Source organism: Salmo salar, chromosome 14, assembly GCF_965601325.2.
Source record: "Salmo salar chromosome 14, fSalSal1, whole genome shotgun sequence".
In the NCBI taxonomy this organism is placed as follows: Eukaryota; Metazoa; Chordata; class Actinopteri; order Salmoniformes; family Salmonidae; genus Salmo; species Salmo salar.
Genome location: NC_138304.1, coordinates 40,573,750 through 40,600,792, shown reverse-complemented (window position 1 = coordinate 40,600,792; position 27,043 = coordinate 40,573,750). Strand labels below are relative to the sequence as shown.

The window sequence follows — 27,043 nt, the reverse complement described above, 5'->3', positions numbered from 1 at the left end:
AAAAAAGTTGAGAGAAAGAAGCTTTTTGTACGTATAGAAAGTTTTTGCTATTTTCTATTTCAGCTCATGAAACATGTGACCAACACTTTACATGTTGCATTTATATTATTGTTCTGTGTATATAAATGGATTTGCAGTTCCTGTTATTTTTCAAACAGATTAAGTGAGGCATAATGGGGAAAACAGATAGATTAGATTGGAAACAGATTCTGTAGGCCTGCCTGCTTGCCTATAGACACTCAGGGGATAAGGTATCCTATCCTAATTTATTTGCTCTGATTGATTTTCAGTGATGTCCCCATGTGATGACAGGCCATTTCTTTTTGAAGACATCTGGACAGTTTCCCAGACACGGATTAGGCTAAACCTAGTCCTGGACTGAAAATCTCTATTGAAATTGCATTTTTAGTCCAGGACTATCTGTGTCCAGGAAACTGGACCTTATTGTATTTCAGAAGCGTTCGATTCCTCTCCTCTCCTAATCTCATCTTCTTTATCTGCAGATCTGTGAGAGGACCGGTATTTTCGAATAAAAGGTGAATGCCACCGGGAATCTTCTTTCACCTTTACCCAATCCCCTCCCCCTACAGCATTGCCGAAGAAGGAAAGGAGACATCGGGGAAGGAACTAGCTGTGGGCCACAGCCTTATTCAGTCAGTGACAGCTCTGCTGAGGACAATGGATTTTTCCCAGTCGACTCCATTTCCTTTCCCAATGCGTGAATGTTTTTGGCAACAATTGAGCCTTATTCAGATTTGAGCCTTATTCAGAGAGGTACAATGCTGCAGAATATATACAAAAATGTATGGTGCTGATGTCATACCTTTTCTAATTGCAGAGAATCATGTCTGTTCAGCGCAATACGTTTTACAATGTGGTGCCATCCTGAATGATCCAGGTCCCACTCTGCAGTTTGGAGTGTGACGTGTTCTTAACCTGGTCCCAGTCTGTCTCTGCTCTCTAGCCAACTCCTTATGGAATTGTCATGCCAAAACAATGACAATGGAGTTTGTAAAAGCACAAACAGATCTGGCTAATGTGTTATACATAAGACTCTCAACTCTTTTCATTGTTATTATTGATTAACGTACTGCATTGTTGAGGGAGCTAGCACATAACCATTTGGCGGAGTCAATCACCACCTTCCGGAGACACCTGAAACCCCACCTCTTTAAGGAATACCTAGGATAGGATAAAGTAATCCTTCTAACCCCCCCCCCCCCTTAAAAGATTTAGATGCACTATTGTAAAGTGGTTGTTCCACTGGATATCATAAGGTGAATGCACCATTTTGTAAGTCGCTCTGGATAAGAGCGTCTGCTAAATGACTTAAATGTAAATGTAATACATTTTCAAAAATGTAAAAACAAACAGCTTTTGCTTTGTCATTATGGGTTATTATGTGCAGATTGATGAGGGGATTATGAATATTTTTTCATCCATTTTAGAATAAGGCTGTAACGTAATAAAATGTGGAAAAATTAAGGGTTCTGAATAATTTCCGAATGCACTGTATGTGGTGTATTACCCAGAAACAAGTATATGATTATGAAATTAAGGGGTATCTAGGCAAATAATGTTTCCATACTATTACCACTATTCTGTATGCTGTAAGTGGAATTATCCTTTTTTATGTAAATAAACCAAGTGTGTGATGAAAGAGTTAACATTTTTAAGACAGACACTTCACATATTCAAAAGAAATACTTTTATTATATTCTTTAAAGCACATGTAAAGTATCCCAACATACAAGAATATACATTGAGCTGAGTAACTTGTTTACTCTTTGACTGACAATATACCTATTGTACATTTTGTCTTACGGGGAATAGAGAGGAAAACAAGTTTCTGTTTTTTTTGTAAGGTTTTCTTTAAAAAAAATAGATCACTTATTTTACAAGACAAAAATGTGATGACATAACAAGAGGAAAAGAAAAATTTCAGACCAACAGAAATAACACTCACAACAAAAGCAACATTAAATCCCAAGAATAACATGTTCTAAAAATATGTATATTTTTTAGATCGTGTCTTGTAAAATTCAGATTGTGTTGTAATATTGAGAATAAAGGGGAAAGGTCTCTGACACTGTGTGAGTAACATTCACAAACAAAGATTACGTACGCAGTGATCAAGGTTATGGGTCTTGTATTAGCTGCAAGGTGAGAGGAAAACACTGCCAGTAGAAGACACTGCTAGTAGAGAGACTGACAGAACATAGCTGGCTACCTGAGTGGCTACGAGTCACTTTTAGCCCTTTGTGGAGTGAGTTCATAGAACCTTATTCTCAGTATTCTGTTGTGGAACTTTACAGTTCAATAAGAACAAGTAGAATCAGGATATGTTGTCTGTCCATGCTCCTCAAAAGGTTAAGTGATGCCCTGTCTGACTCATAAACCTAATACAAATAGATGTCTAACTCAGGGGGGTAGCTGGTAGCTCGGTCCATCCTTAGACTTGTGCTCGCCCAGTGGGATAGTGGATAGGAAAGATCTTTGACATTTGGTGAGGAGTAGATGACACAGAAACAGCAATGTACAAAAATAATACAGTTGATCCAACCAGCAAAGAGAGTTTACACACAGACAATTTAACTGTAACCCAAAGACAAGGCATTAGTGAATGGGAGACTATTCCTATTGGCTGGATGTTGCTGGTTAGGGACTCTCACAGAGGAGCTGTTCTCAAGTCTCTTTGTTATTCAGAGTTCATAAAGTGTCCTCTTCTCTTCTTATGTTCTGTCTTCTGCTGTTTCTTTCACCCAGTGCGGTCTCATGACGCAAGAGTCCGTTTCATTAACAATGTTGGGCCATTCTACTAGAGACCCTCCTTTGCCTTCATGTGACTGGGCTGCCTACCTTGGCAGTGTTCACTATGCAAAGAGTGTTCAGCCTCCCAAATGGTCAAATTACATACATTGCGTAACCCCATTGGGTTGCTATGGGGGTGGGTGTTGCCATGGAAACCTGACTCTCTCTCTCTCTCTCTCTCTAGGGAAGTAGGTGAGCGACTGAGGTTTCTCAATGCATTCTACAAAGGGCAGCACCAAACACTGTCAGAACAAGTGCCTATGTCTGTGAGTGTGACCATTCTGTGAGTGTGTGACCATTCTGTGAGTGTGTGACCGTTCTGTGAGTGTGTGACCGTTCTGTGAGTGTGTGACCGTTCTGTGAGTGTGTGACCGTTCTGTGAGTGTGTAACCATTCTGTGAATTTGCTATAAACCTGTAGGCAGACGATCAATAAAGAATAATTGACCAATAAGGCCATGACCAAGTAGTGTGGCATGTCATACCTGTTATATCCTCATTTGTAACAGAGAAATAACTGAATGATAATCTTGGTCTCTTAGGGCTGGTGAATACATACATGTCCAACATACATGCAGTCTACATATGGGTACCACTGAGAACTGTGTCTTTGGGACTATAAATTAAAGAACCCTGGGTCTGTTGAGTAGAACCATAGCATTACAATGATTCTAATTCAAACAGTCAAACTGTCCCAGAGTGTTAATACGTACATTCGGTGTGTGGTTCTGGCTGGCGCATTGGTGGTTGTCAGTGTGGTACATTCATGGCGGGGTTGGGGAGCATCGATGTTCTAATGTTAAATGATCTATGTTCACACTGTAGAATATGCATATTGCCCATTAATTTGTCCAAAGTGCTACGGTACAAAAGGACCCTGAAGGTGAAGTCTGTAGTGTAAGGTGCATGGCCTGCTAGGATAGAGGAGGAATAACGGCACAGCATGCTGGGAAACTGAGTATTTTAAGTCCTGGATTGTCTAGTTAACTGCTGGTTATTTCTGAGTTCAATATTTATATCCCTCGCTCAATCTCCCCTTTCGCTTCCATATCTCCACACTTTTCTTAACCTGCCTCTAACACATTCACTCCATATTTCTCTCTAGGAGCTCTTTGTAGAGTCGGGTAGAGAGATCTCACTCCCGAACACTTCCCGATAGAGTGGTGGGAAGCTGTATGCGGTCTCGGGGTGAACCAGACGGAAGAACTCCAGCTTGTTGACGTGGAGATTACAGATGGACTTCATCATCAGCAGCTTGGACACCATCTACAGGAGAAGAGGACACCGGGATAAGTCAGGAAAATACGCTCAATATCTATGGACATGGTGGGATGGAAGAAATTCAGACAACGCATGAAATGTGTATGGACTTAAGCTAAGTTGCATGGGATAGATCCGGCTTACAACACTAGACTGTTTAACTGTTTGTCTTAGTTGATTTAAAGAATGTCTACAGCAGCGTTTCCCAGCTCCAGTACCCACAACAGTACACATTTTAGTTGTAGCCCTGGACAAACACCTAATTCAACTTGTAGAGGGCTCGATGATTAGTTGATAAGTTGAATCAGGTGTGCTTGTCCAGGGCTACACATGTTTGTTATACTGTTGGGGTTACTGGAGGACTGGAGTTGGGGAACCACTGGTTTACTCTACAGCACAAGGCCTTAAGGCCCCATAAAATATGCTTATGCAGCTGTTTGGAATATTCTGTAGAGGACCGTATCATAAAGTTCTTGGAGAGGAGACGTACGCTACACCAGTGATTCCCATATGGTGGATCTCAGCCAATGACAACTGGGTCATGGATAGAGGCTGTGGGCTGTGTTTTGTCATCGTGCCGTGTGCTGAGTCTTCCCGCTCATGGCTAGAAGGGATCTAGCTTTTATCAAACTAACATCAAAAGTAGAATTTTGGGGAATTTTGGCTAACCCTAACCCTTTTCCTAACCTTAACCCAATTCTCTTAACCTGCTAAATTTGTTCTCCAAACCTGCTACAAAAAGTCAAATCTGACGTTAATTTGACAAAATCTGGATCCCTTCTACCTGGTCTAGTTTCTCGTCGGCGGCCCCGCTCATGTGCAGACTGTGTTGCAGAGCCAGGAAGAGCTTCTCCTGCAGCTTTCGGACCTTCTGGCTGTCGGTCAGCCATGGTCGCTCTGGGGACAGAAGGACAGCAGCGCTGAACAGAGCCATTTCCTCATCGGTTAGCTGCAGGCGGCAGAGACCTTTAGCCAAGTCAAACACGGCACTGACCAGGTCATCGCAACCTGCAGAGAACAATCACAATATTAGATATGCACACATCATGTTCCACTGAATTGTATTTGGAGTAGTTAACAGTATCAGCTCTATACATTCTAAATACTGTATCAGACAAGGGATAGGCTAACCTATCTGAGACGCTTACCGAGGGCTTTGAAGAGCTGGGCGGAGGCAAACTTGCCATCAAAGAACATGGTGTTGGTGTTAGCGTTAAACGCCCTGCACATCCTGATCAACAGCACCTCCAGACAGCCTGCAAAGGCAACCATCGAGAGCCACAGGAATGAAGGAAGAGGAGTGAGTGGAAGGGGGGATACCGAGAGCACAGAAGATGTTCCAACATGCAGAAGAAAAAAAACACCCAACGGAAAGTAAAACATTCCAGATTGGAGGATAGCAGATGTAAGTTATTTGAACAATTTGAAAGTCAGCAGGGCAATAAGGATTATCAAGAACTTATCAAAAGGGGGTTTCAAACATTAACTGAGTTATCGTCAAATCAATGTGTGTGTGTGCAGATGTAATCGTTGTTGAATGGTATAAATATGTTTCAGAGACGGTTTAGTTAAATGGTCGGAGCAGTGATGTGTGGTTTGTAAAAAACAAAAAGAGCACAAAAGGAAGAAGGTTGGAGAAAAGAAGGACAAGATAAAGGACTTCTTCCATTTCTTCACTCATTACAGGAATGTGCTTTAGTGTTATAGGGTTTGATCCATGTTTGTTTGTATGTGTGTGTGAAAGAAAGAAAGAAAGAGCGTTCACATAACAATCAGTGTGTGCATGTCCTAAAGTGGTTTGAGCGGTACTTGTAATCTGGATGTGTGCATGTATAAAGGTACGGACCTGCTTTGAGCAGAATGATCTGGTCGTTCTGACACAGGTCCATGAAGCCAGTGATGCGTTTGGCAAACTCCACCACATACTGGATGGCATTGGTGATGTGGTGGGCACACTGCTGCCACATAAACTCTTCAGACTGGGAGAAATAGTGAAATCATAATTTAATACAATAATAATGCAATACATTAGTGAGTAGCAGTGTGTGTGTGTGTGTGTGTGTGTGTGTGTGTGTGTGTGTGTGTGTGTGTGTGTGTGTGTGTGTGTGTGTGTGTGTGTGTGTGTGTGTGTATTCACCTTGCACTGGAAATTGCGGGTCTCCTCAGGTGAGTACTGAATCCCACTGTATGTCAGCCTCTTCAGGTCGTCAGAACTGTACTGACTCGTCTCCAAGTGGGACTTGACCACACTCTGGGTGATACGCTCTGAAACAGAAACGGCACACTGTGGGTGATACGCTTATTTGTTACATTGTTACCCCAGGTAATCTTAGGTTTTATTACATACAGTCGGGAGGAACTATTGGATATAAGAGCAACGTCAACTTACCAACATTATGACCAGGAATACGACTTTCCCAAAGCGGATCCTCTGTTTGGCCCACCACCCAGGACAATGGATCGGATCCCAGCCGGCGACCCAAAACAACGACGACGTAGAAGAAGGGGCAGACGGAGCGGTCTTCTGGTCAGGCTCCGTAGACGGGCACATCGCGCACTGCCCCCCGAGCATACTACTCGCCAATGTCCAGTCTCTTGACAACAAGGTAGACGAAATCCGAGCAAGGGTAGAATTCCAGAGAGACATCCGAGACTGTAACGTTCTTTGTTTCACGGAAACATGGCTCACTCAAGACACGCTGAGTCGGTACAGCCACCTGGTTTCTTCACGCATCGCGCCGACAGAAACAAGCATCTCTCTGGTAAGAAGAAGGGCGGAGGTGTATGCCTTATGATTAACGAGACGTGGTGTGATCATAACAACATACAGGAACTCAAGTCCTTTTGTTCACCTGACTTAGAATTCCTCACAATCAAATGCCGACCGCATTATCTACCAAGAGAATTCTCTTCGATCATAATCACAGTCGTGTATATTCCACCCCAAGCAGACACATCGACGGCCCTGAAAGAACTTCATTGGACTCTATGTAAACTGGAAACCACATATCCTGAGGCTGCATTTATTGTAGCCGGGGATTTTAACAAGATTCATCTGAAAACAAGGCTCCCCAAATTCTATCAGCATATCGATTGTGCTACCAGGGCAGGTAAAACCCTGGATCATTGTTATTCTAACTTCCGTGACGCATATAAGGCCCTCCCCCGCCCTCCCTTCGGAAAAGCTGACCACGACTTCATTTTGTTGCTCCCAGCCTATAGACAGAAACGAAAACAGGAAGCTCCCGCCCTCAGATCTGTTCAACACTGGTCCAACCAATCGGATTCCACGCTTCAAGATTGCTTCGATCACGTGGACTGGGATATGTTCAGCATTGTGGTGAACAACAACATTGACGAATACGCTGATTCGGTGCGCGAGTTTATTAACAAGTGCATCGGTGATGTTGTACCCACAGCGTCTATTAAAACATTCCCCAACCAGAAACCGTGGATTGATGGCAGCATTCGCGCGAAACTGAACGTGCGAACCACTGCTTTTATTCAGGGCAAGGTGACCGGATACATGACAGAATACAAACAGTGTAGCTATTCCCTCCGCAAGGCAATCAAACAAGCTAAGCGTCAGTACAAAGACAAAGTGGAGTCGCAATTCAATGGCTCAGACACGAGAGGTATGTGGCAGAGTCTACAGTCAATCACTGACTACAAAAGAAAAACCAGCCCTGTCGCGGATAACGATGCCTTGCTCCCAGACAGACTAAATAACTTTTTTGCTCGCTTTGAGGACAATACAGTGCCACTGACACGGCCCGCTACCAAAACCTGCGGGCTCTCCTTCACTGTAGCCAACGTGAGTAAAACATTTAAACGTGTTAACCCTCGCAAGGCTGCAGGCCCAGACGGCATCCCCGGCCGCATCCTCAGAGCATGCGCAGACCAGTCTCTCAAAGCACTTCCGTCATCATGAAGTGCTTTGAGAGACTAGTCAAGGACCATATCACCTCCACCCTCCTACCTGACACCCTAGACCCACTCCAATTTGCTTACCGCCCCAATAGGTCCACAGACAACGCAATCGCCATCACACTGCACACTGCCCTAACCCATCTGGACAAGAGCAATACCTATGTAAGAATGCTGTTCATCGATTACAGCTCTGCATTTAACACCATAGTACCCTCCAAACTCGGAGCAGCCCCCTATCTATATTGACGGGACAGTAGTGGAGAGGGTGGAGAGTTTTAAGTTCCTTGGCGTACACATCACGGACAAACTGAAATGGTCCACCCACACAGACAGCGTGGTGAAGAAGACACAACAGCGCCTCTTCAACCTCAGGAGGCTGAAGAAATTCGGCTTGTCACCAAAAACACACAAACTTTTACAGATGCACAATCGAGAGCATCCTGTCGGGCTGTATCCCCACCTGGTACGGCAACTGCTCCGCCCACAACCGTAAGGCTCTCCAGAGGGTAGTGAGGTCTGCACAACGCATCACCAGGTGCAAACTACCTGCCCTCCAGGACACCTACACCACCCGATGTCACAGGAAGGCCAAAAAGATCATCAAGGACAACAACCACCCGAGCCACTGCCTGTTCACCCCACTATCATCCAGAAGGCGAGGTCAGTACAGGTGCATCAAAGTGGGGACTGAGAGCCTGAAAAACAGCTTCTATCTCAAGGCCATCAGACTGTTAAACAGCCAACACTAACATTGAGTGGCTGCTGCCAACACACTGACTCAACAACAGCCACTTTAATCATGGAAACATTGATGTAATCAATTTATCACTAGCCACTTTATATATATAATGTTTACTTACCCTACATTACTCATCTCATATGTATATACTGTATGCTATACCATCTTCTGCATCTTGCCATCTTGATGTAATTAAATGTATCACTAGCCACATTAAACAATGCCACTTTATATAATGTTCTCATACCCTATATTACTCATCTCATATGTATATACTGTACTCTATACCATCTACTGCATTTTGCCTATGCCGTTCGGCCATCATTCATTTATATATTTGTATGTACATATTCATTCCTTTACACTTGTGTGTATAAGGTAATTGTTGTGAAATTGTTAGGTTATATTACTTGTTAGATATTACTGCATGGTCGGAACTAGAAGCACAAGCATTTCGCTACACTTGTATTAACACCTGCTAACCATGTGTATGTGACAAATCAATTTGATTTGAAACAGAATCACACTCTGGGTGATACGCCCTGAAACAGAAACAACACTCTGGGTGATACGCCCTGAAACAGAAATGGCACACTCTGGGTTATACGCCCTGAAACAGAAACGACACTCTGGGTTATACGCCCTGAAACAGAAACACAGGACCATATAAATACAAGACCACTACAGATAAGATGTTTACTTGATACTGGGAAATGTTGATGGTGATGTTTGTTATAGTAATAGATTTTGTACCTATATCCATAAGAGTGCAGTCTTCGGCCAGTGGCTCCAGCTGTGCAGCTTTAGTGTGCGACAACATCTGGTACTCATGTTTGATTCCATTGGCGTCGGTGACATCCAGCAGATTCTGCTGCGGCGAGTTCTGATTGGATGAATTGTTAGAGGATGATGACGATGAAGAGTTTGAGGTGTTCCCGGTGCTTCCGCCGTGGCCTCCCAGCAGCTCCAGGCTGCAGTACTTGTGGGCCTCCTCCGGGGTCAAGGGCAGGTCAAACAGGTCGGGGATGTCATCCAGGTCACTCAGGGTGGAGCTGGAGCCGCCGCTGCTGTAGGAGTGACTGAGCTCCCTGTGCCTGTCCCCCTCGCTGTCTCCCCCTGCCACATCTTCCCTGGTCAGGGACAAACCCTGCTTCAGACACCCCTGGTTCACAACCTCCTGGTTCAGAACCTCCTGGTTCTTCTGGTGCTTCTGAACCTCAGAGTACAGGCTGTCTCGCTGCTTCTTAGACATACGGCCAAACTTCACCGCTGGAGGGAGACAAGAGAAGAATCAGAATGTAAGTATATCTATCTATATACAGTGCATTTGGAAAGTATTCAGACCCCTTGACTTTTTCCACATTTTGTTACGTTACAGCCTTATTGTTTTTTCCCCCTTAGAAATCTACACGCAATACTCCATAATGACAAAGCAAAAACTGGTTTTTAGACATTTTTGCTAAATATCACATTTACATAAGTATTCAGACCCTTTACTCAGTACTTTGTTGAAGCACCTTTGGCAGAGATTACAGACACAAGTCTTCTTGGGTATGACGCTACAAGCTTGTCACACCTGTATTTGGGGAGTTTCTCCCATTCTTCTCTGTAGATCCTCTCAAGCTCTGTCAGGTTGGATGGGGAGCGTCGCTGCACAGCTATTTTCAGGTCTCTCCAGAGATGTTCAATCGGGTTCAAGTCCGGGCTCTAGCTGGGCCACTCAAGGACATTCAGAGACTTGTCCCAAAGCCAATCCTGCGTTGTCTTGGCTCTGTGCTTAGGGTTATTGTCCTGTTTGAAGGTGAACCTTCACCCCAGTCTGAGGTCCTGAGCACTCTGGAGCAGGTTTTCATCAAGGATCTCTCTGTACTTTCCTCCGTTCATCTTTCCCTCGACCAAGACTAGTCTCCCAGTTCCTGCTGATGAAAAACATCCCCACAGCATGTGGCTGCCACCACCATGCTTCAGCGTAGGGGTGGTATCGGCCAGGTGATGAGCGTGCCTGGATTCCTCCAGACGTGACGCTTGGCATTCAGGCCAAAGAGTTCAATCTTTGTTTCATCAGACCAGAGAATCTTGTTTCTCATGGTCTGAGAGCCTTTTAGGTGCCTTTTGACAAATTCCAAGTGGGCTGTCATGTGCCTTTTACTGAGGAGTGGCTTCAGTCCGCCCACTCTACCATAAAGGCCTGATTGGTGGAGTGCTGCAGAGATGGTTGTCCTTCTGGAAGGTTCTCCCATCTCTACAGAGGAACTCTGGAGCTCTGTCAGAGTGACCATCAGGTTCTTGGTCACCTCCCTGACCAAGGCCCTTCTCCCCCGATTGCTCAGTTTGGCCAGCTCTAGGAGGAGTCTTGGTTGTTACAAACTTCTTCCATTTAAGAATGCTGGAGGCCACTATGTTCTTGAAGACCTTGAATGCTGTAGACATTTGTTGGTACCCTTCCCCTGATCTGTGCCTCGACACAATCCTGTCTCGGCGCTCTACGGACAATTCCTTCGACCTCATGGCTTGGTTTTTGCTCTGACATGCACTGTCAACTGTGGGACCTTATATAGACAGGTGTGTACCTTTTCAAATCATGTCTAATCAATTGAATTTACCACAGGTGGACTCCAATCAAGTTGTAGAAACATCTCAAGGATAATCAACGGAAACTGGATGCACCTGAGCTAAATTTCGAGTCTCATAGCAAAGGGTCTGAATAAAAAATTCAAAAAACCTGTTTTCGCTTTGTCATTATGGGGTATTGTGTGTAGATTGAAGAGGACATTTTATTTTTAGTTAATCCATTTTAGAGTAAGGCTGTAACGTAACAAAATGTGGGAAAAGTCAAGGGTAAATTCTTTCCAAATGCACTGTATATACAGTATATCTGTGTGGAAATGAGTGTTTACTACCTGTCATGAGTTTTCCTCTGGGCTCCACGCACGTCTGTGTGTGTGTGTGACTCACCGTCCCGGCTCATACCCAAAGCCAGACACTTCTGCAGTCTGCAGTGTTGGCAGCGGTTGCGGTTGGTTCGGTCAATAAGACAGTTTCTCTGGCGGGAACACGAGTACATGGCATTGTTCTGCTGGCTGCGGCGGAAGAATCCCTACACAAAGAAACACAAAGGATGAGTCAAATGATTACATAATGTATATAATTCCAGTATCATAAACCTAGATGTTACAAAATGGAAGTATTATTTCATTGATCACAACTAAGGATATTTTCAATTGCAGCTTGTCTTTGTTTCATATTGTTAAAGAACACATGAAGAAAGTAAAGAAGAAACCCAACTACTACTAGCTCACCTTGCAACCTTCGCAGGTAATGACCCCATAGTGGATACCTGAGGACTTGTCCCCACAGATCTTGCAGGGTATTACTTCTATTTGAGCTGTAGAGAGAGAGAGAGAGAGGGGGTGGAGATATATTACAAAAGCTGTGAAGCTCAACCCATCAAGTGAGTTATTAAACCTGTATTAAAAACTAATGAGAATCCATCAAAATATTACTGCCCTGCCAGGTCTACAGCTAGTAGATCTCAAAATAAGGACATGAGTTGGGACTAATATGGCCACACACAAACAACTCTCCCTATTGAGTAACACCACGGCTGAGGCCAATCTCTCTTGGGGCACGGCCAAGAGGAGCTCAGATCATGACCAGATTTCATTGCATAATGTGTTGCAACGTTCACACATACATTATATAGACACACTGCAGGGCTAGCACTGGAAGATTCTGATACGACGGCGGGAGGACTATTTTCATTTGTCTCATTTAGAAAACCTTTTGCGTTATCTTTCTCACCTTCTCTATTTTATTTTTTAAGCACTTTGAAATGCATCCATCCCCTGTAAGAAATGTGCTCTATAAATACAGTTTGATTGATTGAATATTGGCATTTGCAACAGGTTTACAGGTTTCCACCTGGCATGTGGCTATGATCAACATCTTGTGAAGTGAGAGGCAGGCTGTCAGTTTGGCTCTGCCTTGCATGCTCTGAGTGTCATAGCAGCAGTCTGAAAGGTATTCAAATGGACAAATATTGACTTGAATCATGCCTTATCTATGTGCCATATTTCATACTAACACAGATTGCCCCAGCACAGAGAAGAATACAAGTAAACATAGTATGCAATAAAAAGAGTGGGGAAATTATTTGATTGAAGTGAATTTGAAACTAAATCTGGCCGTGTGTCTCTCATGCTGTCGGTCTGTCTGTGGACCCAGTGAGGTGAAAGACAGAAATAGACAGAGTCATGTGTCAGAAACCCAGTCCCCTCACACACTATCTTTCCCTCTCACATACAAGGGGCCCATATAAGTGCCTAAAATGGAGGGCAGTCATATGTGAAGAAAAACATGTTTTAGTTTAAACAGAGGAGCCGGTTGGCTATTTAACTTCACAGCAGCCATAGTACTACACAGAGACAGAAACAACCAACTCATTCATGTGATACGCTATCGCTGCTCAATCTGCCAGTCTATTTCATGTTTGTGCCAAAGACAGAGATAACGAATCTGTGTAATTTATGAAGTATGGGATATGTAGTCCCGCATGGGAGCTGTGGTCCTCTGAGAGACAGACATATGGATCTGTAGTCCTCTGAGAGGCAGACATATGGAAACTCATTTACCTCTCAGAGATTTAATGCATTGTTGTTGTGGCATTACATGTTGGCATTACAATTTGTTTGTTTTTCCCACTCTATCTATGAAAAAAAGGGGAAAAGTCTGCTGTTCTCTCCTCTAAGTAATGACAGAAATACACAGAGCAACTGGGCCAGCTGAATGTAGGGCTGGGCGATATATTTCATGAATTAGAATGTATGTTTTTGCGCGATATTCCAAATACCTGTATCGCAAGAATCCAGGTTTTAAAACACAATTATCTACGTTATTGTCATAGACTGTTCTCTCTGCTACCGCACGGCAAGCGGTACAGGAGTGCCAAGTCTAGGTCCAAAAGGCTTCTTAACAGCTTCTACCCCCAAGCCATAAGACTGCTGAACAGCTAATCAAATGGCTACCTGGGCTATTTGCATTGTGTGTCACCCCCCCCCCCATTTTTACGCTGCTGCTACTCTCTGTTTATTATGCCTAGTCACTTTACCTCTACCCACATGTACATATTACCGCAATTACCTTGACTAAACTATGCCTCCGCACATTGACTCTGTACCGGTACCCCCTGTATATAGCCTCCACATTGACTCTGTACCGGTACCCCCTGTATATAGTCTCCACATTGACTCTGTACCGGTACCCCCTGTATATAGTCTCCACATTGACTCTGTACCGGTACCCCCTGTATATAGCCTTCACATTGACTCTGTACCGGTACCCCCTGTATATAGTCTCCACATTGACTCTGTACCGGTACCCCCTGTATATAGTCTCCACATTGACTCTGTACCGGTACCACCTGTATATAGCCTCCACATTGACTCTGTACCGGTACCCCCATATATAGTCTCCATATTGACTCTGTACCGGTACCCCCTGTATATAGTCTCCACATTGACTCTGTACTGGTACCCCCTGTATATAGTCTCCACATTGACTCTCTCCCGGTACCCCGTGTATATAGCCTCCACATTGACTCTGTACCGGTACCACCTGTATATAGCCTCCACATTGACTCTGTACCGGTACCCCCTGTATATAGCTTCCACATTGACTCTGTACCGGTACCACCTGTATATAGTCTCCCATTGACTCTGAACCGGTACCCCCTGTATATAGTCTCCACATTGACTCTGTACCGGTACCCCCTGTATATAGCTTCCACATTGACTCTGTACCGGTACCCCCATATATAGTCTCCACATTGACTCTGTACCGGTACCCCCTGTATATAGTCTCACAACTGTTAATTCATTGTTGCTCGATAATGAATTAATTTTACATTTTTCTATTTTGTTATTTTTTATTTATTTTTTACTTCAGTTTATTTTAGCAAATACCTCCTTAACACTTATTTTTCTTAAAACTGCATTGTTGGTTAAGGGCTTGTAAGTAAGCATTTCACTGTAAGGTCTACACGTGTTGTATTCTGCGCATGTGACAAATACAATTTGATTTGATTTGAATTGTCATTCTGAGAAATAAGGTAGGGCACTTAATTTCAACATCTGAACAAAGTGGACAGGCTAGCTAGCATGCTACTCAAACAGTTTGAGACAGGCAGAAAGGGTGTGTTCATAACAATTCAACTGTTCTGCCTTGTTAGCTAGAAAATAAATCAAATTTGACTAAACTTTAAATATAAAGATTAGCTGGCTACTCACTAGCACGTGGGCTTGTGTTTGAGAGATTATTCATGCCACCTGTGTTAATTTTCTATAATGCCTGCTACAAGAAGTTAGTCATTATTAGTGAATGTGCATAATGCACGGTTCTGGTTACATTTGTAACAGAAATTGCATTATCATAGACTGACTTTAAAGCCAGATCAACGATTATTGCATAAAAAAGCAGGTTAAACTATGTTGATAAAATAATAACATTATTAGAGGGTCTTATGGTTGTGGAATGTTTATAATTTAGCCTATGTATAATTTCTCAAGTCCTGTATTCATTAGATTATTGCTGACTGTTTGAAATGCAGTGTATTTGACCTGTTATTGTACAACAAAGCTTAAATGGAGAAAACATCAAACAATATATAATAATATAATATATATATAATATATATATATATATACATACATATATATATATATATATGTATATATTATATATATATATATATATATATATATATATATATATATATATGTATATATATATATATATCGTGAATCGTCCGTAAACTTGAGGGGGGAAAACAACATGATTTTTAGGCCATATCGCCCTGCCCTCCTGCCTTCTGCCCTCACCCTCTCGTTTCTCTTCAATCCTCCGCTCGGTTATATAACTCTCGTCTGCGAGCATTTCATAAACACTCCGCTCGGTTATATAACTCTCGTCTGCGAGCATTTCATAAACACTCCGCTCGGTTATATAACTCTCGTCTGCGAGCATTTCAGAAACACTCCGCTCGGTTATATAACTCTCGTCTGCGAGCATTTCATAAACACTCCGCTCGGTTATATAACTCTCGTCTGCGAGCATTTCATAAACACTCCGCTCGGTTATATAACTCTCGTCTGCGAGCATTTCATAAACACTCCGCTCGGTTATATAACTCTCGTCTGCGAGCATTTCATAAACACTCCGCTCGGTTATATAACTCTGGTCTGCGAGCATTTCATAAACACTCCGCTCGGTTATATAACTCTCGTCTGCGAGCATTTCATAAACACTCCGCTCGGTTATATAACTCTCGTCTCCGAGCATTTCAGAAACACTCCGCTCGGTTATATAACCCCCGTCTGCGAGCATTTCATAAACACTCCGCTCGGTTATATAACCCTCTTCTGTGAGCATTTCATAAACACTCCGCTCGGTTATATAACTCTCGTCTGCGAGCATTTCATAAACACTCCGCTCGGTTATATAACCCTCGTCTGCGAGCATTTCATAAACACTCCGCTCGGTTATATAACTCTCGTCTGCGAGCATTTCAGAAACACTCCGCTCGGTTATATAACTCTCGTCTGCGAGCATTTCAGAAACACTCCGCTCGGTTATATAACTCTCGTCTGCGAGCATTTCAGAAACACTCTGCTCGGTTATATAACTCTGGTCTGCGAGCATTTCATAAACACTCCGCTCGGTTATATAACTCTCGTCTGCGAGCATTTCATAAACACTCCGCTCGGTTATATAACTCTCGTCTGCGAGCATTTCATAAACACTCCGCTCGGTTATATAACTCTCGTCTGCGAGCATTTCAGAAACACTCCGCTTGGTTATATAACTCTGGTCTACGAGCATTTCATAAACACTCCGCTCGGTTATATAACTCTCGTCTGCGAGCATTTCATAAACACTCCGCTCGGTTATATAACTCTCGTCTGCGAGCATTTCATAAACACTCCGCTCGGTTATATAACTCTCGTCTGCGAGCATTTCAGAAACACTCCGCTCGGTTATATAACTCTCGTCTGCGAGCATTTCATAAACACTCCGCTCGGTTATATAACTCTCGTCTGCGAGCATTTCATAAACACTCCGCTCGGTTATATAACTCTCGTCTGCGAGCATTTCATAAACACTCCGCTCGGTTAAATAACTCTCGTCTGCGAGCATTTCAGAAACACTCCGCTCGGTTATATAACCCTCGTCTGCGAGCATTTCATAAACACTCCGCTCGGTTATATAACTCTCGTCTGCGAGCATTTCATAAACACTCCGCTCGGTTAAATAACTCTCGTCTGCGAGCATTTCATAAACACTCCGCTCGGTTATATAACCCTCGTCTGCGAGCATTTCATAAACACTCCGCTCGGTTATATAACTCTCGTCTGCGAGCATTTCAGAAACACTCCGCTCGGTTATATAACTCTCGTCTGCGAGCATTTCATAAACACTCCGCTCGGTTATATAACTCTCGTCTGCGAGCATTTCATAAACACTCTGCTCGGTTATATAACTCTCGTCTGCGAGCATTTCATAAACACTCCGCTCGGTTATATAACTCTCGTCTGCGAGCATTTCATAAACACTCCGCTCGGTTATATAACTCTCGTCTGCGAGCATTTCATAAACACTCCGCTCGGTTATATAACTCTCGTCTGCGAGCATTTCAGAAACACTCCACTCGGTTATATAACTCTCGTCTGCGAGCATTTCAGAAACACTCCGCTCGGTTATATAACTCTCGTCTGCGAGCATTTCAGAAACACTCCGCTCGGTTATATAACTCTCGTCTGCGAGCATTTCATAAACACTCCGCTCGGTTATATAACTCTCGTCTGCGAGCATTTCATAAACACTCCGCTCGGTTATATAACTCTCGTCTGCGAGCATTTCAGAAACACTTCGCTCGGTTATATAACTCTCGTCTGCGAACATTTCAGAAACACTCCGCTCGGTTATATAACTCTCGTCTGCGAGCATTTCATAAACACTCCGCTCGGTTATATAACTCTCGTCTGCGAGCATTTCAGAAACACTCCGCTCGGTTATATAACTCTCGTCTGCGAGCATTTCATAAACATACTCATTCAGGGAGGTCACTCTAGCTACCGCCCCGCCTCCTCTCTGCCGCTGCAGCTCCCATTGGCTAGGGGGCGGGCAGGGCCTGTCGGGGGTTGGTTGTGTGGGATATCGGTCAGGCGCGTTAGCCTGTCATGTAATTCTGTCCTACTGACACACTTTCTCACCGAGGGGAGGGGAGGCAGGGGGTAGTCAGGCGCTTGCACACTGTGTGAATAGGGCTCTCTACCCCAGGTTTTAAGGTGGAACTCAACTAGAATTTGAGCCTCCGAAATGCACAGCTCAAAGCACAGCTGTCTACTTAATATCCAGCAAATAAATAAATAAATAAATAAATAATGATACAATAAAAATCTTAATTCTAAACAGTTGTTTGAAAGTGATCAAATGAAAATGATTCTTATTACTATAGTTACCACTGATATTCTTCAGCTCGATAAGTGTGAATGAAAGAGTGAAGACTTGATAAACACTACGTAATGGATGGAATGAAAGACATTTTTACATTTTTTTGTTCATTTTAGTCATTTAGCAGACGCTCTTATCCAGAGCGACTTAGAGTAGTGAATGCATACATTTTTTTTTCTCGTACTGGTCCCCCGTGGGAATCAAACCCACAACCCTGGCATTGCAAACACCATGCTCTACCAACTGAGCCACACGGGACAACCGAAGGACACATCCATAAAGCCACTAGGTACTGTAGCTGGCTTGGTGCCAGTAGGACTATGAACTATCAGCTGTATGGCAGTATCATATCTGCTATCTAATCTGACTACTCTCTCTGAAATTGAGCTTCTGCTCCAACTAGTTATGTTCTTGTCCCCAGTTTAAGGCAAGTCAGAAGATCAGAATAACACAGACCTCCATTTGTCATAACAAATATTTGCATATGTATTCAGACTCTTCTGCTTTGCTAAAGCGAGAGATAAAATAAGAGAGACATCTGATGCCTTATCTACAGAACTGCATCTTGTTTTAAAGCATGCCATGTTCTGCAAAATAATTAATAATCAATTTTGCATTATAAAGCACTGAGAAATGCTGTGGTAACCACTACAAGACCAAATCAAATGTATTTGTCACATGCACCGAATATAACAGCTGTAGAACTTACAGTGAAATGCTGAATATAACAGCTGTAGACCTTACTGTGAAATGCTGAATATAACAGCTGTAGACCTTACTGTGAAATGCTGAATATAACAGCTGTAGACCTTACTGTGAAATGCTGAATATAACAGCTGTAGACCTTACTGTGAAATGCTGAATATAACAGCTGTAGACCTTACTGTGAAATGCTGAATATAACAGCTGTAGACCTTACTGTGAAATGCTGAATATAACAGCTGTAGACCTTACTGTGAAATGCTGAATATAACAGCTGTAGACCTTACTGTGAAATGCTGAATATAACAGCTGTAGACCTTACTGTGAAATGCTGAATATAACAGCTGTAGACCTTACTGTGAAATGCTGAATATAACAGCTGTAGACCTTACTGTGAAATGCTGAATATAACAGCTGTAGACCTTACCGTGAAATGCTGAATATAACAGCTGTAGACCTTACTGTGAAATGTTGAATATAACAGCTGTAGACCTTACTGTGAAATGTTGAATATAACAGCTGTAGACCTTACTGTGAAATGCTTACTTACAAGCCCTTAACCAACAATGCAGTTCAAGAAAGAGTTAAGAAAATATTTACCAAATAAACTAAAGTAAAAAATAATAAAAAGTAACACAATAAAATAACAATAACGAGGCTATATACAGGGGTTCCCTGTACCTAGTCAATGTGTGGTGTTACAGGTTAGTCAAGGTAATTTGTACATGTATGTAGGGGTGAAGTGACTATGCATAGATAATAAACAGCGAGTAGCAGCAGAGTAAAAACAAATGGGGGGTGTCAATGTAAATAGTCCGGGTGGCCATTTGATTAATTGTTCAGCAGTCTTATGGCCTTTTGGTCCTAGACTTGTCGCTCCGGTACCGCTTGCTGTGCGGTTGCAGAGAGAACAGTCTATGACTTGGGTGACTGGAGTCTTTGACAATTTGTTGGGCCTTCCTCTGACACCGCCTAGTATATGGGTCCTGGATGGCAGGAAGCTTGGCCCCAGTGATGTAATGGGTCGTACACACTACCCTCCGTAGCGAGTTACGGTCAGATGCCGAGCAGTTGTCATACCAGGCGGTGATGCAACCGGTCAGGATTATCTTGATGGTGCAGCTGTAGAACTTTTATAGGATCTGGGGACCCATGCCAAATCTTTTCAGTCTCCTGAGAGGGATAAAGTGTTGTCGTGCCCTCTTCACGACTGTCTTGGTGTGTTTTTACCATGATAGTTCGTTGGTGATGTGGACACCAAGGAACTTGAAACTCTCGACCCGCTCCACTACAACCCCTTCGATGTTAATGGGGGCCTGTTCGGCCCACCTTTTCCTGTAGTCCACGATCAGCTCCTTTGTCTTGCTCACATTGAGGGAGAGGTTGTTGTCCTGGCACCACACTGCCAGGTCTCTGACGTCCTCCCTATAGGCTTGCTCATCATTGTCGGTAATCAGGCCTACCACTGTTGTGTCGTCAGCAAACTTAATGATGGTGTTGGAGTTGTGTTTGGCCACACAGTCGTGGGTGAACAGGGAGTACAGGAGGGGATTAAGCACACACCCCTGAGGGGCCCCAGTGTTGAGGATCAGCGTGGCAGACGTGTTGTTGCCTACCCTCACCAGCTGGGGCTGACATGTCAGGAAGTCCAGGATCCAGTTGCAGAGGGAGATGTTTAGTCCCAGGGTCCTTAGATTAGTGATGAGCTTTGAGGCACTATGGTGTTGAACGCTGAGCTGGATGACTGGTGAGAGTTGGGTGTTGTCAGGGGCCGACAGACTGGTGACATCATCACTCAACTTTGGCTGCCAGACCAATTCCCTTTCACCAGTGACCGATCCTCCTGACAGACCCAGCCAGCCACATTTCACTTTGTTTTTCATAGTAACGCGCAAGTGCACACACAGAGACATAGAGCGAGGGAGATCATACAATCTATGTCGTCCAAAGGTCTACTCTGAGACTCTTAACACTCACACATTTAACTTAGGCTTATGAGTGCAATACACACAGGCAACTGAGACAGGCTGAGTGCGCTCAATAAACCTTTTAAACTCCAGTAAGAAACTTGAACCACTTTTGTGCTTTTACTTATTTTTTTTTACAGTTCTGGGCAGGGCATGTTACAATAAATGTTATGTAATGCCTGTGAAAAGCTTTGATCCGAGGGAAGTGGAACTCTATTGCAAATGAATCATTCAACATTAGGGTGTGTCTAATGTCTGAAGTGGCTTCCTTCCTTTTCTCCTCTCCATTTCCCTCAACCGACACTGATGGGAAAGAACTGGACTTGTGAAAGCCAACTCCCAGTAGGTATTCATATTGCTTGCATATTTCCTGTGTTTTCAAATCAGTGCAGGAGGCCATAGAAAACAGAGATGGTGTTGCCTTCTCAGTCACCCCTCTGTAGGCTAACCAAACAGTATCACATTACATGAAACATAATGAGCAGTTATTGCTGCATACAAGGCTCCTCTAGTCAAGTCCCTAGGAGGTTGTTGCCTGTTGTGTCACACAAGGTGAAGGACAGTGTAACAGATCATTTCCTAATGGAGGTCAGTTTACCACTCATTCTCCACTCACAAAACAAATGATTATTTGCACTTTGGCTGTGCAATAACTATTTAAATCAACTCTGATCTGTCATGGAATGCAAATATTACCACGTAGTACTAAAATCCATTAGAGGTGCACAGGTGTGAAGCTGTGTGAAGCTGTGCTGGTGATAGATTGTTAATAACATGTGAAAGACTGAAAAAGTCAATGTAATCACAAAAAGAGGAATAGCAACACTCAATAAAAATATGAATAATAAAAAAAGGTGCAAAATAAATTCTTTGCCAAAATGATTCCATAGACAAACAAAAGATTTGAAAAAACTATACAAACAAAAAACAAAAGGAATTCTCTTTAGGTCTCAGCAAACGAGAGACTTCTTAAAATTGTATTTTCAGTCCAGTGAGCCAAAGAACTGGGGTTGTTTACATTTCGATATCCTGCCAGCCAGTGGAACTACCCTCTATAGGCCCCAAAAATCTCCCTCCCTCCCTCCCTCCCTCCCTCCCTCCCTCCCTCCCTCCCTCCCTCCCTCCCTCCCTCCCTCCCTCTACAAACAGATTAGGAACAGAGTACCTTCACTATGCCAAAAGCCCTCAATCCAAACAAACACTAAATACTATAATTCATAAAAGTAAATATACATTTTATATGCTACAATAGCAATATATGTCTCTCAGTTACTATGTTGTTACATTGTTGTGACAGCCGCAGACTGTAATTGTAACAAGTCTTGGTATGCCTTTTGATTGCAGTAACATTGTGAGAAGACAATCAGCAATAGCTGAACATTGCCGCAATTCAGAACATTTTAATCACAATCTTTCTGTTTGTTCATTTTTTTCAATCATGTCTACTATTTTGGCTGAGTCTCTCTCTCTCTCTCTCTCTCTCTCTCTCTCTCCCTCCCTCTCTTGTTGCAATTTTAGAGGCAGCATCGTGAGAAGACAATCAGCAACAAAAGTAGCAATAGCTGAACATTGCCGCAAATCAGAACCTTTTAATCACAATCTTTCTGTTTGTGAATTTTTTTCAATCATGTCAACTATTTTGGCTGTCTCTCTCTCTCTCTCTCCCTCCCTCCCTCTCGCTCTCCGTCCCTCCTTCTTTCCCTCCCTCTCTCCCTCCCCTCCCCCCACACCCGAGCTGCCCAGTGACACGATCCTACCGGAGAAGCTCGAGCCAAGAAACACTGAACCATGCGTAAGAGCACCAGCTGTTCCGGAAGACTATGTGATCACACACTCCATAGCCGCTGTGAGTAAGACCTTTAAACAGGTTAACATTCACAAGGCCGCAGAGCCAGACAGATTACCAGGATGCATACTCAGAGCATGCACTGACCAGCCGACAAGTGTCTTCACTGACATTTTCAACCTCTCCCTAACCCAGTCTGTAATACCAACATGTTTCAAGCAAACCACCATAGTCCCTGTGCCCAAGTACGCCAATGTAACCTGTCTAAATGACTATCACCCTGTAGCACTCACATATGTAGCCAAGAAATGCTTTTAAAGGCTAGTCATGGCTCACATCAACACCATCATCCCAGACACCCTGGACCTACTTGAATTAGTATACCGCCCCAATAGATCCACAGATGACGCAATCTCGATTGCATCCACACTGCCCCTTCCCACGTGGGCAAAAGGAACACCTACGTGAGAATGCTGTCCATTGACTGCATCTCAGTGTTCAACACCATGGTGCACTCCAAGCTCATCACTCAGCTACGGGCCCTGGGACTGAACACCTCCCTCTGCAACTGGATCCTTGACTTCCCAGGTGGTGAGGGTAGGCAGCAACACATCCGTCACGCTGACCCTTAACACAGAGGGGCCCCTCAGGGGTGTGCGTTTAGTCCCCTCCTGTACTCGCTGTTCACCCACGACTCCAACACTATCATACATTTTGCCAACGACATGACGGTGGTAGGCCTGATCTGATTTGGGCGGCAAGTAGCCTAGTGGTTAGAGCATTGGGCCAGTAACCGAAAGGTTGCTAGATTGAATCCCCGAGCTGACAAGGTAAAAATCATTCGTTCTTTCCCTGAACAAGGCAGTTAACCCATTGTTCCTAGGCCGTCATTGTAAATAAGTTATTTGTTCTTAACTGACTTGCCTAGTTAAATCAAGTTTAATACAAAAAATCACTGATGACAATGAGACAGCCAATAGGGAGGAGGGCAATATGGTCTATGGGTGATTCACGATATATACAGTATCAGTCAAAAGTTCGGACACACCTACTCATTCCAGGGTTTTTCATCATTTTTACTATTTTCTACATTGTGCAATAATAGTGAAGACATCAAAACTATGAAATAACACATACGGAATCATGTAGTAACCAAAAAAGTGTTAAACAAATCAAAATATACGTTATATTTCAGATTCTTCAAAGTAGCCACCCTTTGCCTTGATGACAGCTTTGCAAGTGGTACCGATGCACCAAGTCTAGAACCAACAGGACCGTGAACAGCTTCTGCCCCAAGCCATAAGACTGCTAGTTAGTTAAATAGCTAACCAAATAGCTACCCGGACTATCTGCATTTACCCTTTTTAGAATAAAGTTTTTAACTCATCACGTACGCTGCTGCTGCCGTTTACTATCTGTCACTTTATTCCTAGTTATATAAATGGTACCCCTTGTATATAGCCAAGTTATCGTTACTCATTGTGTATCTATTATTACGTATTTCACTTTTCTATTATTTCTTTCTCTTTGCATTTTTGGGAAGGGCCCCTATGTAAGCATTTCACTGTTAGTCCACACCTGTTGTTTACAAAGCATGTGACGAATAAAATTACATCGAACTTACTCTACCAGTTGTATGTGCGGCTTGTCCTTCACCTGCTCAAAATTTGAGACAAAATATCGACAGAAAAGTATTGTTAACCTGACTTTTTAGAGTGCTGGTAGGTATTTGGTTGGTTAGGCACTCTGGTAAAGTTAGTTTTTTATTGGGTATTCAGTTTTCTCTTGTTAAAAGCTTTTGAATCAAGCATTCCATGGTAATGAAAATGGTATAATCTGAATCAGGGGGAGGATGGAGAAAAAAAATTGTTGGTGTAAAAAAAACAATTCTATTCAGATTTCAATCTTCAAAAAAAGTTAACAATATATTTTTTTTATCTATCCTTCCCTGATTCAGAATATTCCATTTTCATCGTCATGGTATGCTTGGTTCAATTGCTATTGATGAAAGAAAACCAAATATCCCTCCAAAAAGTCAAGTGAACAATACTTTCCTGTGGATATGTCTCAAATTTCGAGCAGCAGAAAGACAGCCCCCGGTATAGTTTATTTACCATTATTTCAACAGATAAATCATATTGAGACTAAAGTCTCTTTGTGCAGGGTTCATTTGTAAATCTGCTTCCTGTTTACTAGAGAGGTAAACTTTGTTTCTGTAAAAGATAAAAAGCCCAATTTAAATCTTAGCTTCTTAACAAGCTCATTCATACGTTTTTTAAATGTTAAATCATCGTCAATCCAAATACCAAGGGATTTGTATGCAGGGCCGGTTCGATTAAATAACTATCCAATGAGTGAAATTGTAATCAATTTGAGACAATTTTATGAGAATTTGAAAACATCATGTATTTAGTTTTGCCCGTATTAAGCATGAGATGTAAATTCAAATGTCATTTTATTCAACATTCAGGCTTGTAAGGAACATTTAAACGTTTTTGCACAAACATGTTTCAGGCTGTATACCAATAAATTGTGTATAACAGCCTAATTAATCAGACTTTACAACCCTTTACAACATTGTACACACATTTAACCTAAACATTATTTTATTATGAATAATATATATAAATTATTAGCAATTTCACTAGTTACAGAAAACTCTCCAGCCTACAGCCAAGGAATTCCTATAATATTCCGAGGCAGTGGCGCACCTGGCAAGAGTAGCCAGATAATCCAGGCAGGCTAAAGCAGAATGAGAGATTAAGGTGATAGCCTACGCACTTGAAAAGGAAAGCAGTTGCACTTTTAGCTAAAGTAATTTACATTTCAATAGCTTTCGACATCGGCAAAATGAACATGGGATATATGTGACATTGAAAAGTCTACAAAGTATAGTCATTTGAATATGAATGATAATAATTCATTTACCTCTCATGTTGAATATTTATCGTTTCTGGATCAAAGAATTTGACTTCATGTGGGTTGTAACTGAATACAAATATCTGTAAAACTGTTGAAAGACCAGCATTTGCTGGCACGTAAAAAAACGTATTTAGCCCAATGAACTAGAAAATATTTTTTCAGAAAATGAGGCAAAAATCAGCGAGGAGAGTCTTGCGCCAGTTAATTAAATGCAAAGAAATTCGACAGTTCAAGTTGCATGTTTTCCTGTTTGTCTCGATGCACTATTTCGGTAACTTCTTGACAGAATACTCCCACGGTGGTTTAGCTTGGCTTGCAAGGTTCCAAGGTTCTTGCAAGGTTCTCAGTCTACCCTGCTAACCTACTTCTCGAAGCGTGGACGAACTCACTCCCGAGGTCCCCTCGTAGTTCTCGTGGCCGCGCACACGCGGGATCGAGTTTTAAGGAGGATTGGAGATGGGAACTTTTCAGAATGGAGCGAACATAACGATTAATCTATGATCCACTGGAAACAACAACAACAATTAACACTTTAACTCTCATTTAGTAATGTGGGTGTTAAAAACAGTTTTTTTTTTTGCCCTCGTTTTTCATAAATCAGAATTTGTTTTAAAATGGGCAGCGTTTTGATAAGACAAACATTATGTTGTGATGATTCCTTCTGATTCGGGGCCATTCACAGAGTGTGAGTGGGGGTTGTGCTATGTGATGCAAGGTTCTGGCAGCTTAGTTATGAAACAGGGAGAAGGCAGATAAATCAAAGTATGTTAGAGGAGCAACACTGGAGTGTGTGGAGCCTGCAGCCACACAACCCTCAGCCCTATCTATACCTGTGTCTTTCTCTCATCCTTTTCCCTCTCTCTATATGTGACTCTCCTCCACTCTCTCTGTTTTCCCTACACCTACAGTTAGTTATTTTCAACCTCCCCTCTATTTCCTTCCTCCAGCTTCATCCCTTTATTTCCTTCCTCTATGTATCCCTTCTGTGTTTAAAAAAAGGATTGTTTCATGTTTATTTAATATCTCTGATTTTCTCTTCTATGCAACTCTTGTCCTTATCTCCTCTTTCTGTCTTCTATCTACTTTAGATGTTTCATTTCAGTTACTGATATTACATCATGTATATTGTTCCAACTTTTATAGCATAATCATACATCTCTCTTTTATTTCGCTCATCTGTATCCTTCATTCGTTTCTCTCTATCCTCCAGCTCTCATTCTCTCTCTCTCCCTTCTCTCCTGACCCTCTTCCATAGCCCCTCTGTTCTCTGTCTCCCTTGACAACCATGGTGACACACTGATCTGAAGACTTACATAACCACAGAACAACTCAGTTAGAGGGGAGAGGGAGGGAGGGAGGGAGGGAGGGAGGGAGGGAGGGAGGGAGGGAGGGAGGGAGGGAGGGAGGGAGGGAGGGAGGG

The 27,043-nt window shown here is 42.8% G+C and overlaps 1 protein-coding gene across 1 annotated transcript; it reads right to left on the bottom strand.

The window, feature by feature from the left end:
• Nucleotides 1–1,691: 1,691 nt before the first annotated feature.
• LOC106569518 (nuclear receptor ROR-beta) lies at nucleotides 1,692–26,032 on the bottom strand. Its single transcript, XM_014140953.3, has 9 exons — nucleotides 25,630–26,032; nucleotides 12,039–12,124; nucleotides 11,695–11,836; nucleotides 9,493–10,008; nucleotides 6,208–6,335; nucleotides 5,917–6,049; nucleotides 5,219–5,326; nucleotides 4,855–5,078; nucleotides 1,692–4,076 (listed from the first exon to the last, which is right to left on the bottom strand). Exons 1-9 carry the CDS (start codon nucleotides 25,634–25,636, stop codon nucleotides 3,912–3,914), a joined length of 1,509 nt encoding a protein of 502 aa, XP_013996428.1. The 5' UTR covers nucleotides 25,637–26,032; the 3' UTR covers nucleotides 1,692–3,911.
• Nucleotides 26,033–27,043: the final 1,011 nt, after the last annotated feature.

Excerpts from the sequence above, each read along its gene's own strand:
- LOC106569518 (XM_014140953.3), bottom strand. Across the intron at positions 11,837-12,038 it reads TTACCTGCGAAGGTTGCAAG|GGATTCTTCCGCCGCAGCCA; the intron begins GTGAGCTAGTAG and ends TTCTTTGTGTAG. Across the intron at positions 5,079-5,218 it reads CCAGCTCTTCAAAGCCCTCG|GTTGCGATGACCTGGTCAGT; the intron begins GTAAGCGTCTCA and ends TGTTCTCTGCAG.